Source organism: Acromyrmex echinatior, chromosome 13, assembly GCF_024713525.1.
Source record: "Acromyrmex echinatior isolate Ae372 chromosome 13, ASM2471352v2, whole genome shotgun sequence".
Taxonomy (NCBI): Eukaryota; Metazoa; Arthropoda; class Insecta; order Hymenoptera; family Formicidae; genus Acromyrmex; species Acromyrmex echinatior.
The window spans coordinates 3,263,439-3,282,069 of record NC_141864.1 but is presented as its reverse complement, the minus strand read 5'-3'; the positions used below and the strand labels follow the sequence as shown (position 1 = coordinate 3,282,069).

The following is an 18,631-nucleotide window of genomic DNA, read 5'->3' as shown; positions in this document are numbered from 1 at the left end:
ATTGACATTTTTCAATACTATTATTTTTTGTAATAGATAATTTACAGCTATAATGTTACACATCTTTCGAGAGTTTTATTCGAAAAAATTCGGGATTTTTTCCAAATTCTTATTGATAATGCCGCATCGCATCTGTGAGACGAGACGACGACGACAAGAGTATTGTCGTCATTGGCAGCAAAGTTCTAACGATTCTACTGGTAAACGAGAAGCGAGATCGTACTGTGCGGTAAGACACAATAGCAAGTCGCTGCTTTACATCGACTGAAATAGTTTAGAACATTGTTAATCCGAAGCCGATAAATGCCGAGAGACATTCTCAGTGACAATACTAACCTGAAAAGACAGAAAACGATAAGGGACGAGCAAAAGAAGAAAGAAAAGAAATCATATCAATTTGAATCTTTATTTTTTAAAATACAATATAAAACAAACAACATAATACAAACTATAATACGGTTTTAATCTCAATTTTATCTTTATTGTGATAAATCGTGGAACAGACAATCTCTTTCTTAAATTATTACCACAAATAATAAACAATAAAATTGTCACAATATAACTCTATTTAAACTGTTTCAACTGCAGTAATAAATATAGTATCAGCACATTATGAAAATAGATCATATAGATCATTTGAAGATAAAAGATGGCTTTTCTAACGTAATATTTATTAAAAATAATATATAAATATTTATTAAAAAATTTTGTATAAATGATACTCAGTTTAGTAATATAAAAAATTCAGCACAAAAGTTCGTTAGGAAAAAAGACAAATCAAAGACGTGAATACCAACAAGCGTTGTCCGAGAGTTTAACGATACTGAGGCGCGAAGATGGCGAAGACTATATCGACCGAGCTCGTTTCCTCGTCTTCCGTTGGGAGATGGTCGCTTGGTACAGAACATGCACGAGATGCACCCGTGTAATATGATAATGACGGTCTGTAGGGTTTCGTTGCATAGCAAACGAGATTCGCAGTTGAGGCAAGTCAGCTTTCTCGGCGTTACTTACCACGAATTGATTACTACTAGAGAATGTATTGTTAAGAGAAAAGGAAAAAGTTTAAGCTTATCTCCTATATATTTTACGTGAAAATAGACAAAGTGAAAAAATTTAAATATCTTCAAATAAAGATATCGTTGAGTGTTAGATAAATATAATAACGATGATAAAGCAGTATACACAATATTTTTATAAAAAATAATTATTAATGCAGAGATTAACAATTTTTTTATGGCTTGCTTAGAAAATTAACTTAAGTTCCTTTTTATTGAATATTAAAAAACGAAGTTGGAAGTATCACTCGATTTATATTTACCTCTGAATTTTTACCGCTAAGTTTGGATGTAAACCAAGAGATTAAGAAGTATGTCACGTTGTGAAAATTAAGCATCGTAAGATACTCAAGGCAAATATATTATTTTCTTTGAAAAATGCATTTAAAATCCGTTTCAAAAATCTCTCCCTTGCCGTTTCACAATTTTCATGTCCCTTGCAATTTTACTTCATTTTATGAGGTTTATTGCATGTCTCCCTATATATCTTTGTATCACTGCAAGTAGTACAAGTTGCATTAGATTCGAGAAATATTAGATACGCGCATATATCAAATATTTAAAATCATTCATTGTTTATTATATCAAATGAGCGACAAAATACAAACGTATTTCATCGCAATGCGACATAATATATTAAAACGCATATGCATAATGTCTTTGGCTTGGTTTTTGATTGTCATCATTTTTAAATTATTCAAGTGAATTACCTTAAATTTAACATTTAATTCTCAATCATTTATTATAAAAGTTCTTTTACCCTTAGACCTTTGACCTTTTAATTGATTCATTCCAAAGTCCTTGGACAGTTTAATTCCAATCTTTCATCTTGATACCTTTGATTCCTATCAGTATTTATTAGTTTATCCAGGTTCTAAGAGAGAGCCAAGTTATACACACTCGGTCCGATCCTGAATCGAATTGTGCCCTTTTTCTCGTTGGCAGGTATCAGACTCGAGAGACAGAGAGAGATAGAGACAGAGAAAAGGAACGGGCGTGTGCATTATTGACGACAGCAGACACACGCGTTTCTGTCGCAAGCTGCGACCGGTACCCTCGTAAAAAAGCTTGAGGTAACTTCAGCTAGTAGGGGCTGATTTCATCGGGGCTACTCGCAACGTTTGGCACAGTTTTCGTTATTGACGTATACGATCGCGCGTCCGCTCATGCATTTCGTCGAGAGAGAAAGACAGAGACAGACACAGAGAGAAAGAGAGAGAGATTGAGGTAAAGGAAAAGAAAAGTACAGAGGTAGAGACATTCAAAGGTACCACGAAGTGGAAAAGTGGAAGAGACAGAGGGGTGGGAGAGAAAGGAGTTGTCCGCTCTGTTTAGGAATCGGCCATCTCCATCGCAAAACTTTTCTCGGCAAATTTTTTACTCGTTGCCATGGATTCTCGCCCGAACTCGCACGACTTTTTACGACGAGATAAAAGAAGGTATCTAATGTTTAAGCGAGTGACTTTGTTGGAGACTGGCTCCATTCTTTCTTGTAGTCAAAAAAAAAGCAGCGAAAAAACGTTTATTTACTATTTTAATATTATTAATCATCAATCTGCATAATTTGAATATATTTTCAGGTAATCGTAATACGCATAAAACATTTGTATGCGGTCCCAATGTAATAAATAGATTCAATTATTAAGGGACCAATTTAATTTGAAAAAATGTACTATAATTTGCAAGGATCACGTTTCAGCTAATAATCGCACAGTGTATAATTTTAATTAACACGTATATGTGTATTATGTTTAGAATCGTTGGTCGTATTTATCCAAATTGTATAGTAGAGGCGTATTAATATATTCATTCAGCCGAATCATTATCATTAGTATTTCCCGAGCAACTAATGTAAATAACATAAGTGATTTATTGTTATCACCGTTATTATTATAATTCATATCATTATATACAGCCTTGGCTAAAAATATTAGACACCTATATTTTTTTCATTTATCAAGAATTCTTTTACTTATAGTTTTTCTTATTGTTACTGGCATTATACACAAGGAGTAAAGGTTTTTTAAAACAAAGGATAATTCACAGCAAATATCACAAATTAATTTTGTAACTAAAACATTAAATAATGATTGGTAAGATGCCTAATACTTTTGGCCATGGATATACGTATGTTGTTACAAAGCAGAATCGAAGTTACTTGTATTTCAATTTTCAAGTAAAGATCCGAAATCTTTGGGTCATATTGAGCCTGATACAATTCCGTAAGCATAGTGGATGAAGATTGACCAACTACAATCAAATATTCTCTTCATGTTCGATTCTTACAATTCCAACTATTATATATACAATTACGTAATTGTAGAATAGACTTTGTGAACTTTCTACACTGAGAGTAATATTGTGTAGTAAGCCGTGAAATATAAGAAATTGACCAATCATACTCGATTATTCCCCTCACATTCGATTATGATTGGTCGATTTCTTACAACTTGCAACTGATTACGACACATTATTCCCGTAGACGGTTCGTTTAAGCGCGAGAGAGAGAAGATAACCGTTATCTTTGATTTTACACGATTCCTGGTGTACAGATTAAATTTTAGATCCCAGGAAAATATCAATCACAGGATAATTATCTTTTTAATCCGCGAAATACCTCGTAAGAGCGCATGTCATCCAAATAGAGCCGCGAATCGAGATTCTGCGAAATCCTTGGCATCGATATCGATATCGCAACCATTATCGCGCACGTACACGTATGATTTCGCTTCCCTGTCAATAATTGCGGGTTTTGGGAGATGGCCGATTTTGCTGGCGGACGCCTCCGTGACGCGCGCGTATGTGTGCACGGGTTGACGAGTGCGTGTGGCCGTGCGTGCGCGCACGTGCGAGCGTACAGTGTCCTCTTCTCGGCCAACTGCGCGTTCGATACTCTCCGACGCTGCACCCACGTCCGCACACCCACGCATCGACGTGCACCCTGCAGGTCGCACGGCATGGGACGTCTAGGGATGCTTTACATTGTTGGGTAGTATCACATTATCGATACTCTCTTAATTCACGATGCCAAATTTTCTGTTCTTAAATATAACATTTAAATATCTGTTTTTAATGTGGGACCTCTCAAATTAACAAGCATCTTCGTACATTTCTTTATTAATTCAGAAATGGCTTTTAGAAATATTAGAAACTTGGACTGTTTTATTAGTTTTTTTTTTTTTCAGCAAAGTTAAAATGTCAGACAAATGATGATTCCTTCAACATTTTGCGAAAAAAGAATCAGGTTTGGATTGGATCAAACAACAAGATATCTTGCTGGATCTGAGATATCCTACATAATCCCTAGGGGCTATACTATCTAGACAGCGGTACTTGAAAGGTATCGGTATCGAAGCAAAAGTATTAAAATAACACTTCAGATTTGATACTTTCTGGAAACGTAGATATCTGATAAAGTATCTAATATCCTTTAAAACTCATGGAACAAATATCTAACAGTATTGATTCTTATCCGATGACATTAGAAACGGAATATCAAATAGCAACAGTGCTATCAATGTAATAAGATCAAATATATTTGAAAATAGAAGTAAAAGATACGAAATAGTATCAATACTTTTTCTGTACTCGATGTCTAGATTAAAGATATAGATGTTTTGGTTATTTTGAGCATCCCTAGATTCGTCTGGAGGCTATTGTGACGCGAGACGATGCGGCGAACGACACGTGAGTATCCGATCGAACGTCGTGATGCGCCCGATTCGCATGGGTTCTTTACGATCATAACAGTATGGAAAGGATCTCTGACGAATTTATCTCAAGAACGATGTTAAAAGTATGTATACCTCGTTATATGTTTGTGTCTCTCAAATATGCGCACAGTCAAGTTTCTTTACAGTGCATTGAGGGAGTCAAGAGTAAACAGGAAAGTTTTCAATAAATGTCTGTGAAATATGTGCTTTATTAAATGAACTTTGAGATTGTATTTAAAATTATGCAATAATATTTATAATATTTCAAAAATGCTTAAGAATTCGGTAAACGTTAATTCAATGAATAAAAATGTAATATTCAAGCAAAAGAAAACTATTAATAATATCTTATGAAGTAATTTCGAGATTTATTATTAATATAATTTTCTAATCAAATATTTTCAGTTATATATTTGTAAAAATATTTTTTACTATTCCTAACTCCTTTGTTTTTTTTATGTTATCTGATATAGAAATTTGTTTTATAGATATCTTATAAATGAATATAAATGTATCTTTATCATATTTTTTAATTAATCTACATTTTGTATTGTAAAATTCACTTTTTGAAATATAATTTTAAATATAATTGTGATTTGTTCTTAATATTATAATTACAATTCAATATTACAAAACCTAGAATACAGTAAAATTAGTTAAGTTAATCTAAAAAATATTCTACGTGCATATTTTATAATTTATATTTATATTATAATAAAATATAATATAAATACGTCTGATTTTTTAAAAACGAATGTGTTTCAAATACTTTATATTGTAATATTATACTTGTATACAGGATTACTTGTGAGGATGAGATCGAAAGGTACAGAAATAGGGTAGTGAAAATACAGAGAAAAGGTAAAGGAGTTTGCGACGCAAACGTATGTCCACCGATGATTATTAAACTAACTTGGATTAAACAGATTAAATATGACACATATGATAATTGATTTTGTCACAATATTTTACAATTACATGCTTTTTATTAAAAAATAAAAAAACTTCATTATTTTTAAATAGCATAAAATGAAACACGGGATATTTTTTGAACAACATACAGGACGTTTTTTCGACGAATATTTTGAAAATATTTAATTCTTTTTTGACATAAATCTATTTTCTAATATATATATTTGAAACATGATTATGTTTCACCAATAAAACGAAAGCATATCACGAGAAGATTATATTTTAGCAATTTTTGAAGATGCACTTTTTCGAGGAACGCCGAAATTCGTCAAGCGAAGTGAAAGTCCGTTCGAAGAAAATCCCTACGGAGGGATTTTCCTCGAACAGACTTTCCAGAATGTTTAAAATTTTCAAGCAACATGATTTCTCACAGAGCTTCTTAGAACGGATTACACAAAAATCTCGGAATTACTGGAAGCTAAAAATAACATAGCCGAACTTTCAAGATCATTCTTTCTATATCCGACAATCTTTTCATACGAAACACGTGAGCGGTGTAATAATTACAAACTGTTACAAAGCGAGAGTGTTGTTGTCAAAGTGAAATGTACACACTAGTAATTCTAGTCAATCGCATTTCCTTTTAATAGAAGGTACAGAAATATTTAAGAATAAAACATTCAAAATTTCTAGTCATAAATTTATTTTCGAATATTTTGCATGTAACATAAATAGAACAGTAACATAAAAGATAAAAGGACCCTAAAAAAAGGACTGATTAGTGTTTCAATAAATTGATTAGCTCTATCAATAACTCATGATATTGCATCAATAACTGATAAAATATCAGTTACTGTAGTTAAACAGTTTATTGGAACACTAATCAGTTCTTTTTCTTAAAGGAATGCTGCTTGCGAGTGTATCGAATTGCATAATTAATGTTAGTTTTTTACCGTCTAAAAATTATCGCATCTACAACATTTTACGTAAATATGATCATTTTTAGTTAATTACAGAAACGTTTAGCTCAAAAAAAATTGCGTCAGTCACAAACATTTCATGTGAAATTAATATTTAGAGCATCAGTAATTCCGTCGGGAAATTACATTTTGAAAATTATACTTTAAGCGATAGAAGATAATGTTTGATACGAGAAAATAATTACAGAAAATGTTCCTATAAAAAATTTATATGAATACCACAAAAGAAGTTTCGACATCTTATGCTTCGTCACTATTCCTCTTCCATTTGCTATATTACTACAATTACTACGAACGCACGATCTGGTGTCGCGTAGGTGGATAGGTCAGCAATTCTCAGAAGCTTCAGTAGGCGTAATTGTTCGCCGAATGAACGAAGATAAACGAACACTTGCTAACGTATGTTTCTAATTAATTGACACAATGTATCATAGAATTTCCTAATTTATGTACACTACCATTAATAAATTCGGAAACGCTTACAATTTTTTCATTTTACAAAAACTTAAATATCTCTTTGAATAGAAATTTTTCGGAGAGAAGTTTTTAAAAATGCATTTTAAGGAAGAAAAATAGAGCTTCAAGCTTTTGAATTTTGCTTCTATGATCTTTTGTTCCTAAATTATATAAAATTAAAGATTGATATTTTTGTTAACATATTTGTTATTTTTTGAAGCATTTTATTTGGATGAAACATCATCGGACAAAATTTAAAGTACCATTTTAAAGTAGACTTTCTAAATTTTTAAATATTCTTCGAAAAAAATTGCTACCATGATCTTTTTCAGGTAGAGGCTTCAAAAAATAACAAAAATATTGAAAAAAATAATTTTCAATATTATATATAAATTTAGGAACAAAACATTATAGAAACGAAATTCAAACTTTAATTTAAAACTTTATTCTCCTTTTTTAAAAACTTTTCTATTCACTATACTTAAGTTTTTGTAAAATGTAAAAAAATTCAAGTGTTTCCAATTTATGAACAGAAAGAGTTTAAATGAAAATAATGATAAAATACATTTATAACATAATTTATAAAGAGATTTAAATTTAATTTCCAGTCCATATCGTTGTGTTTCTTTCCGTTATTTACGTATTTATTAAATCTGCGTTTGACCGTTTTATTCTCAGAGATAATTAAATATCTTAAATTGTAAAAATTGATATTTCTTAAAGTTCAGAAAATAAATTGAAAATGTGTACATTAAATAAAACAATTTTTAATCGAATTCTAAAACTTTTAATTTAGCACTTTTACAACTATATTGTTTATTATTAAATAATTATAAATAATTAATCTGAAAATCTTTATTCATTTTTGTAGAAATTAATATTCGAATAAATGCAATATGCAATTTCTTGAAATCCAGGATTTTTTTTACTTTTTAAGATACCGACATATTTTTTCAAAAAATAAGCTTTCGACAAACATATTCTCGTGGGGTCAACAATGATAGGAAAAAACGACGATAACAATTTTTATATCTCGTATAAAACAATACAAAATCTATTCTTTGAAAACAACAAATATCCTGTAACATTTAAAATATTCAAGGCAAATGGCTCAGCATTAATACAATTAGTTGTCCTTAAAAAAGACGAAGATGAACGAACAGTTCGCATCATGGAACTCTAATTAATTAACGCATTGTATTAAAGTATTTCTTGAAATTTATCTCACAAATCGCTCAAGTTTACAAAAATTAAAAGTCGCAAGGATCGATAAATATCAAATTAGCTGGCAAAAATGATAAAATAAAAAATTGACATTTTAAATAATTCAAAAAAATTTCTATTAAACCAAAAAAGTTTTTCGTACAAATGTGTCTTGCTTAATATCCAAAGATATTTTTTGGAGTAGCAATCGATCGTCTAGACCAGATGAAAGCACACATTAATCACTTTGAGAAAAGAACACTTCCCGTGCTTTCTTGCGGCGTGGGATGACTACGATTTTTACCACCATTTTCCATTCCGACTGACGACGTCTGCAACGGCGCCGGATGCACCAGCTCGGCCAACTGCGTTGCCAGCCGGCGGTGGGATGCTAATTAATCAACACGATACGTCATGACAGAACGACCTCCGGACACGCGTGGACGAGGTGGGTAACTTCCTAATTTACATTTTACACGGGGCTAACATGCACAATTTGCTAGTGCAGGTTGAGACAGCTTTTGACGCGCTGCGACTGCAGCGGGGAATGTTTCTATTCGATCTCGGTCAACATACTTGTTCATAATGGAATTTTCATGTTGTTTTCGAACTTAAAAATATTCACGACGTTGCAACGCGATTGAGAGCGGAACGAGAATTTTGAACGATTATTATTTTTAACTGACACGTCGTAATTAATTAACGTTTCGCAAAGCGAGACGAGAGGGAACCGGCAATTTACATTCCGTTCAAATTTATTACAACTTATTCCAACGACACAAGCGATCATAATAAATTTAAAACTCAAAAGAGATTCAAAAATTATTTTTAAATGATTAGTTATTGAACTGACCGTTTAATTTTCACAATAATATTTTTGAAGAAAAAAAATCGTTAGTTCAAAACATGTATCTCGTTATTAACACACTTGAAAAAAGAACCTCGTTATTAACACATAATTTCTAAAAGAGAAATTCGATTACATTATTTTTGCAACATTTTTCTACCTTTAGAAAATGCAACCTTTTTAGAAGATTATTAGACCAGAAGATATAAAAAGAATACGAATCTTCAGTTACAATATAATTTTGAATATCATAATACCTTCTGCATAATAATGCATCGCAATAGTCTACGTTTGTTTGCTTAATTTTTAGAGGCTATACATTTCATTTCCGAGATTCAACCAGAGATAACGATGCTTGTTATTCTTTCATTTCTAAAGAAGGTAGAGACAAAGACAACGCGAAGGAACGTCAAGACGACGTATTCATGCGCGCACGGTTCAATATAATAAAAACATTATTGTAACGCGCAAATATTTATGCAAAGGCGATTTGCTGAGAACGGCACGCGCTCACATTTTGACTTCCAGCTGATGGCATCAACGTGCCGCTAACGAGGCGCGAGACATCGCGTCGCTCTGGAAGCATCGCGGGTTGACGTCAATATTGAAACGCCGCGTCCACCCTTTCTTCCCATCCCCCTTTGTCACTCCTGCTTCCTCTCCTGTGTCTCCTCCCGGGATTGCGGGTGCTCTACATCTGCCTACTCCATTCAAAGCTCAAAACTCGACCAGGCGCTCGCGCCGATCCCGGAAGTGAGAGAGCGACGTCGAAGAGATGAAGGATCGCGATGAACATCCACACCGGAAAGCGAAACTCGCCCTCCCTCGTAATCCGGACAGTAACCTTGATATTTAACCGTCCGGCGCGATATTCGGAAACCGAATTCGAATCTAAGCCTCGGCGAACAAATAACAGGGATCATCGCGAAATAGAAATTTTCTCTATAGATATATAAACAGCAAAATTGAAGAGCTTTTCTTGGCTCAAGAATATCGTTCTCTAGTGATTTGACAAATAATATTAAAGAATTTCGAGATCTGATTCGAATGGAAGGAACAGGATTGTGACAAGCATATTTATATAAACAAAATTTGCTGGTGATAATCTCTTTGCGCAAACTTCAAGAAATTTATCTGTTTACGAATAGAAGCCTTGCGAATTCCACAACTTGCACGAACAGATGATTAATTACAACCACTCACGCGAAATTGAAAACTTCAAATTTCAGGAATTTCGCGTATGTTTGATGAACAGGCCGATTTTCCATGATTTTGCACAGATCATGATTACCAAAATCATGAAGATTCAAGATTCATAAAATTCTGGAGAGCAGCAAGTTCTTGAGTTAAGTTATTGGCTTCATTAGAAATCAAAATTCACCAATGCGAATTATACTGATACATTTTTTCAATCGCAAGTCCAACAAGTCATCATACAAATTGTTACAAATCATACAATAAGAAGTCGCGTGATAAAAACAAATCACTATGACATCATCAATCAAAAAAATGACCGACTACTGTTCAGAATGATTCAGTTATTCGGCAACGATTTTAATTATTGTCGAAAACGAGACTAAGAAGAAATTAATCGATGCTATACCTATAAAATATATATGTACAACGATACATTCTATGGCTTTATCGTGCGTTCACAGTATCGGAAAGAAAGAAAAATGGAAGCTCGGAGCAACGAGTGACGCGTGACGTCGACGGACACTTGTGGAAGGGACGAGTAGGAGTGGGATATAGTGAGAACTCGAAGGAACGTCCTGGCAGAAAAGGATAACCGAGCCGGTTAGCGAGACATACGATGGACGAGTTCACGTCGCAATTAAGGTTCGTGTGGATGGACATTGTCGGACTAATGGCAGAGACACTCTCCTGAAAGTGGAGTCACTCACCCGATGCAGCCAGGGCTATCGCTGCGACAAGCGTCCACGAGCGTCTCATGTTTGTTCGAAAAGGTGCCAGAACGAGGCACCTTCTTCCTCGATGACCCGGTCGAGCACCACCTCCTCCACGTTACCGATTTCCTCCACCTCCCTCCCCGCTACCACCGCCTCACCGCCGCTTGTCTGCTCGTCCTCGCACGTGGCTGCCAGGCGCGTCGAGCGAGGACGAACCTCGACCTGAACCACCCGAAAGATCAGCTGTCCTCGACGGCGAGCCGCTCGGCGCGATGGGAACGGAGCAATCGCGAATCCTCAGGGCTCGCCCGGTCGCACCTGCACCGGGCTCGCCAGGTGCATCGTCCTAGCTCCGTTGGGGGCACGTGACCGCCTCCACGCAGCAATGTTCCGATATCGTCGTACGCTGCTATCCCGTACCGGATGGTACAACCTGCGTGCACTATGGCCTGAACAGTTTGCACCACGACGCGACATCGTCGGGCAGCGCGGACATCTCTTCCGATTTGGATTAGCCTGCGGATCCCGTTTACCACCTCGGGTCCCTCTCTCCCTCGGATCTCACGAATAGTCCCCGACAACAACGTCGGTCACGAGCGATCAGGGGATATCAGTCGAGCCTCGACCAGCGCAAGTGATATTACGAGGCTTGATATATATTTGCTGTGTATGTAGAAAATGGGCTCAGGAACGCATCCGCAGTCCGATCGTCGGTTCGTCCCGTACGTCGAGCTTCCCGCGTTCGCTCGGCTGCTGCAGCATCGGGTCAGGGTGAATAACGGAGGGAAAAGTGGTTCACCCTTGGTATTGCGGGTCTCGGAACGTGTGCAATCGGCAGCACCGCGAGAACATCCCTGATCTTTTCCTCCCGCTATAATGAATAAGCGCGCGTCAAATAGACTTTTCTAAATCTCGATCGCGGGACCTACTGTATATCACTCTCTCCCATCAAGGGGGTTGTCAGGTGCGGCCTCGCCGGCGACCAACGCTGGACTGATTCTCATTTAGCTGCAGCGCCGCGCGGTACCGCCGCTTCAACCCGCTTTGGCGCTAGCTCTGTGGTAGCCTACCGCCACCGTTCATCACCTTCTCTCTCTCTCTCTCTCTCTCTTTCTCTCTCTCTCTCTTTCTCTCTCTCGGTCACTCGTGATACCTCCGTTCTTTCGTTCTCTCTTTCTCTGTCTATCTTTCTCTTATTCCTCTCTCGTTTCCATCTTCTTTGTCTGGTCCATGTATACCTACTAGTCACCGTGCGCGTTTAGATCCCACCCCTCTCCATCATTCTACACCTCCCGTATCATCATTCTATCTCGATCACCGACGCTGTCCGTCTCTTGCAGTCCTCTCCGTCTCTTCACTCCCCCCCCCTCCCTCTCTCTCTCTCTCTCTCTCTCTCTCCCCTCTCTCTCTCTCTTCTCTCCATCCCTCTTCTTCTTTCTTTCTTTCTCACCAAGCTCGCTCTTGTTCTCGTCATATATACATATCTTCTCCCCCTACGACTATCCAGTAACTCTCTCTTCATCCCACGCTCTCCCTCGCGTTCAACCCTCAGCGGCCCACATCCGCGCATCGTGGGGTAGCGTGGTACACCATGCGGTACGACCTGCCTGCCCTCTTCCCTCTCTCTTTCTCTCGCCCTCTCCTCCGAACCCTCCCGTTCAGCTCCTCGCTTTCTCTCCATCCCTCTTCCTCCCGCAGCTATAGTGCATCCCAACATCGTCGGAGAAGAGAGAATCGTTACTATGGCGAGATCAATATGATAGGACGGCGCATGCCTCGGTATCCTTATACTTGAACCCTCCGCCGCCACTCTCGCTCTGTCGCGCCTCTCTCGCAGTTCCGCTCGTTCCGTCGTCGTCGCACCTCATCCTTCAGCCTCGTCACTTCGCACTCCATCTCGGTAGCCTCTATCTCCGTTGCTCATACGGTCCACGTCCCCCGATGACGTCCTCCCTGTCTCTGATTCCCTCACGCGGTACATCCCTCTTCGTCTTGGCGCGCGTTGGAGGCCGCGTGCCAGACCGTGGGCGGCGTTGACTTAACTCAGTTCAGTCAACAGAGGGCCGTATGCGGGAGTATACTGTTCTGTCTTTTCGGTCCGGAGCGACCTACGAAATGTTCTCTTTTTCTTCATCAAATGAAGCCAGAAGCAACGTCAAAGTAAAACAGTAAAAGCTAATTAGGACAGATTTATTCAAAATCGTAACCACCAATATATTTTGATATTGGTGCAAAGATGACAAGTACACCTGATTGTGTACTCAAAACGGATTTAAAACAAGCGGGCACTAACTAGATATTTTTTAAACGGAAAAGAAACGAAATCGGCCGTTTATCGTGTATTTTGGCACGCTCAGGAAGACGACGCGCTTGTGTGCTACAGCCCGAAATACGTGATATGACTGTCGAATCGGCTGCGCGATGCGGTATGTCTGTGTATAACGGAGCACATCAAAGTGATATCGAAAAGACAAAATTTAATATTATATAATGAACCCTAGAACACATACTTTATAAAAATTCAGAAAACACACTATGAATCTGGAAGACTCATTGTAACTTTGATAGGCTATAACTTCGGGATTCAGATTAATATTTATACTCTCTTTTTTTCTATTTTGATATTTTGAGATTTAGGAATATATCTACAATACATAAGTTGTAATTTGTAATGCCAAAATGTTTGATATTGTTAAGTTATAAAATGAAACTTTCTCTTTTTTTCTTTTCTTCATGTACGCAGCAAACAAAATTTCGATTGGGTTTGGGAGATCCATGTTTGTAGAGTAAGATTTTTTTCGGATTTGAATGACATATAACGTAGAAATATGATATTCAGAAAGAACATAATTGCAAAATAAATTTAATTTTTTTAATAACCATTTTCATACATATTTTAAAAACAGAAGAAGGTAGAAGACTATGCAGTTGGAAGTGCGTAACCTGAATTAGGCATTATGAAACATTCCTTCGTTTGCTAACATTTTTTATGAAGCAAACAAAATATCTTAGAACGAGACTCTCTTTTTCTTTTAGTTAGAAAGGGGTCGTGGGTTAACACTCCAATAACTCGATTCTCCTTTGTACAGTCTTTTCCTCGTCTCGACATTACGCTCCGCTCTTCCATGTCGCGTGTTCCTTCGCATGCTCGCGTGTCGAAAGATAATGACGTATAACAATGGTATTCTAATCTGACGCTCAGTATCAATATGCGGATTTCTGAATTAAACTACAATTGGCACTTGCACTTCTTTTTAAATATACAAATCTTCCCATAAAATACTTATTCTTACTTTAAATGATCAATATGATGATAAATACATTGACAATTTTTTGTTAGAAAACATTTTTAGGGAGATCATTATCCATTGTAGTCTCTAAAAGATATTTATCATCAAATTTCCTTAAATTACATAATTCTTTGCCGCCAAGCTGTTTCTTACAACTAAGCGAATTTTAAGTATTTTATCTTTAATCTTATCTATATGTACTGTTAGAAAATTTGTGTCGAACATAATACATTTCACATGTTCCGAACATGTTCACTCAACATTCACTTTTTTGTGTTCATTTAAGATGAAAATATTAGATAAACAGCACAGATGTTGTGTAAAAAAAATTACCACAAAACTGTGGAAGTATATTTTTTAGTATAATTAAAATTTATAATATGTTAAATTAACATGTATTTTATTCATTCTTAGAATTCACGTTTTAAAACACATTTTTGTCCATATAATCAATTAATGTCTAGCAAACACTGATTGGCAATGTGAACATAATTTATTCAAGTAAACATATCGAATACGCAACCGTTTCGATCCTAATTTGGATTCTTATCAATGCTTCAGCTGATCCAAATCAGGATCGAAACGATTGCGTATTTGATATGTTTATTTGAATAAATTATGTTTACATTGCCAACCGGTGTTTTCTCGAATAGGCATTAATTGATTGTATGGATTTATCTCAACCAAGCTCTAATACTTAATCTATTAATTATATTGTACACATTTTTATGTTACCTACTACTTACTTACTCATAAATTGTATTACTTTAATACGAAACGTTGAATATAAATTTCACACAAAATCTCTAAATAACGTAATCACATTATATTAAATTAACACTCGAATATTTTAAAAAATTCAATACAAACGATTAACAAGAACGTGAGTAGATCATTTCCAACACAAATACACAATGTTTTATGTTGTATTGGCTGGTCTAACATGAATCAAAAAATTCTTATTACTTGAAAGAATTTTTATGGAGATTTTTAAAATGTAGTTTACCAATTATAATTGCGGACAGATTTAAATGCTTGAAAAATTATGCTAACGCATTATATCACATTCGATTACAATATAGAAGCACAAGGATTAAAATTAAAATTGCGAAAAAACGAAAGTTAACATGAAATTAAGTGAACAATAGAGAACAATCTTTCTCTACTTAATTATATTGTAAAAATATTTAAATTACGAAAATATAAAATAAATCTTACGCGTAATTCAAAGTAAGATTGATTCGATTTATTTTAAATGTGAAGATGCTAGAATTGTAAAACATTCTATATTAAATAATATGCATCATTGGACTGAGTTTTCGTCTGACAAGATGTTCTAAAATATTTTGAGAAAGAAATTTCACGTTGGAATCCGATTCTATATAACATGCTTCAACGCTGATAACTCGTAGATGCATTGGGCGCACTATTTTTACGTTTGCATCACTGACATTCGAAGTTCCGCCTTTGCGATTTCTATGCCACCGCTAGTAATAGTCACGGTTTATACACTCTGCTGGCGTCAAAGTTCCAATGTTTCTCGGCTAGTTTCCACCACGATACCCCGACATTCTTCAACATTTACTCGTACTTCCGCTTCTGATTGTCTGTTGCGTTTTCACCTCAACGGTTCCTTACATTTTTCAATCCAATTTATTTGACGCAGCCCAATCGCGAGGAATAACCAACGCAACCCTGAGTTTGCGATCAACTAAAAAAAGCTATACGTAACTTTTCCGCTTTTCACAATACCTAGATTTTCTTTTTATTTCCGTCGCGCTGACTGACATCAAATCAGATGGAGTATTTTCTGTAGTTTCTGAATCTTAGAGCCATAATTATATACTTTTCGACATTTCGGTATTTATGATCGGTATTTCAAAAATTTAATAAATACTTTGTAAATCTACGAAAATATATTGTTAACTAAAAGTATATACTGGTAAGAAATCGTTATATACTTATCGAAATTACAAAGTTAAACAGTTGAACAATTTATGAATGAGTGCTTCAATTTGTTTCTAAATTTTTCAAATCGAACGACCAGTCGATGAACCAATCGAAAATTAAAATTTATTCTTTGCTAAAAACGGAATAAGTCAACTTTTCCAATGAGTCAGCGAATATAAGTTATATATATAATATAAGTTATATAAAATAAAAGTTTGGAGGACCTTCTGAACACAAAGGCCCTCCAACTTTTGGAAGCTTGACGAAATCGAAACGCGTGACAAATGTTATCATCTTAACGATAGACCTAGTAAATATTCAACGACACTATAAATATCCTGTATATTCGCATTATGCAGAGATAATTCTGCAATATTCGATAATGGCGTAACTCACAACGGCTATTGTGCATCCTTGTTGTTATACGTTACCTGACACGGTTCAGTAATAACACGAACGTCGTCAACTAGCGTTCCAACGTTATTTCTTAGCCGCCTTGAGCGATCGGTGATTATTGGCGCAATATTATATCAACATTATCGATTACTCACTGTTATCCACTTCGTCTCGCTTGAGATATGAAATACACGCTAGAACTTTGCGATGAGACGTTAATTAACTCGAATTCGATATCAAGAGTGAAAATCTCTTGAACAAAAAAGATTGCATTCTCGCGAACTAGCGTTGGCTCATCGCCGATTTATTTGTGCTTATGGCGGCTTTATCTAGTGGATTTGGAATACTTTCAAGCTTGACGACTGTATATCAGTGTAGAAACCATTCAATCAAATCAGCTAATAGGTCGACGAAATTGGCGCGCGTATTAATTATTTACAATCATCCTCGTGCAGCATGCGACAAGAAATTTATTTTTATCTCCGAGCAGGTAAATTAAAACCCTGACCGCCAAACGCGGTTATACATTCTTTCAATGAAAATTATAAATCGGAAGTCTGTCCAAAAAATCTCTTTAGAGTTTATTAGTAGAATTTGCATAAATGAAAAATCTTTTATAGGTATAAAGTGTCGAATATTTGCAAATCATTCATTTGTGAGACACATTTTATGTAAATTCATGTTTGTATGAAATATATAATTTTATCATTGATGTTTTCGCGCGAATAAAGACGTATTTTGCGTTCTCATCGTTAAATTACTGCAGACAGATGATAAATTACTGCATACAATCGACTTTATGAACTACGAAGCGTATACGTTCAAAGGATTTGCAGTAAGCGGATAGAAGGTTTCTCATTTGCTTGCTTAAGCTAAATGCCATATCAAAAATATTAAATAGCAAATAATTGCAAAATACATTAAATGTTCTCCGTCTTTAAACTTTAAGTAATTCATCTTTTTCACGTAGAAATCTTCTGATAAATCTCAATTTTTGTGATGAATTCAATCGTACTAATTAATTTTACAATTGGAAATTTAAACTAAAATCAACTTGAAAAGAGATCAGCTTTTGCTTAATTATGAAAAATAAAAGTAATAGATTATATCTTCCAATTCTAATTTCGATAAAATCGATAGTTATATCCAAGACAGATATGAGAAAGAATGACGGAAAAAATGAAAAGGGAGAAAAAGAACTGAGAAAACATAAAGTCATTTATCATTTGAAGCGATTGCAAAGTTTTGAAAATCGCAAGTTTAATTAATCAAGATTATTTAATAATTGCTTGCTGACATAGTAACTTCATGTTTTATAATAAAAAAAAAAAAAAGTTATCAAATTTATGTCACTGATTTTGAGCTGAACTTCATTGAACTTTACCAGGCTTTATCAAGCTTCCTCACAAAAATCTTCCTCTATCACATTCTGCCAATATAAATTATTTCATTATTAGAAAATTTAACGACGTCTCTAACTGATCGATATCGTTTACGAGATTTCCTCTGGATAAAAATGTGCGCAACTTGTTATTTGAACGCTATATTGGCTACGTTCAACAGAAAAAGCAACTTTGCAACTGTTGCAAATGTATAAATCATATTTAAAATTTCCTAAGGAAAAGACCAATCACATTAAAGAATAATATTTTTTCTTTAATATGATTGGTCTTTCTCTCAGTTTCTCACTAAATGTATAAACCAATCATATTCAAGAATTTTACAACAGTAGAATTTTTCAAAGTTGCTTTTTTTACTGAACGCAGCCATTTTCTTCTCAATTGTTGTCGCAACTTTAAGTTTTCGCACCGACGACGAGTTGCTTGAATGCTAAATAAATAATCGACCTTCCTTTGTCGACTACGAGTTCGCGCGCAAACGGAGAAACTAAATTCTCGTCCACCTTGCCGCTAGGG

At 35.3% G+C, this 18,631-nt stretch overlaps 1 protein-coding gene and 1 long non-coding RNA gene across 3 annotated transcripts in view; one reads left to right on the top strand and one right to left on the bottom strand.

Annotated features, from left to right (window-relative positions):
- LOC147907534 (uncharacterized) overlaps positions 1 to 8,728 on the top strand; it is a 136,462-nt gene extending 127,734 nt beyond the window's left edge. The window contains exon 3 of the long non-coding RNA XR_015547177.1: positions 2,004 to 8,728. This is a non-coding gene — a long non-coding RNA (uncharacterized LOC147907534). The remainder of the gene's footprint in view (positions 1 to 2,003) is intronic.
- nAChRa7 (nicotinic acetylcholine receptor alpha7 subunit) overlaps positions 1 to 12,420 on the bottom strand; it is a 240,533-nt gene extending 228,113 nt beyond the window's left edge. The window contains exon 1 of one of the 2 annotated variants that reach the window (XM_087412611.1): positions 11,074 to 12,420. In XM_087412611.1, the coding sequence (XP_087268737.1) occupies positions 11,074 to 11,122 (49 nt within the window). In that variant the 5' untranslated portion in view covers positions 11,123 to 12,420. The remainder of the gene's footprint in view (positions 1 to 11,073) is intronic. The other variant, XM_087412613.1, reaches the window with a different exon arrangement.
- Between the last annotated feature and the right edge of the window lie 6,211 nt (positions 12,421 to 18,631).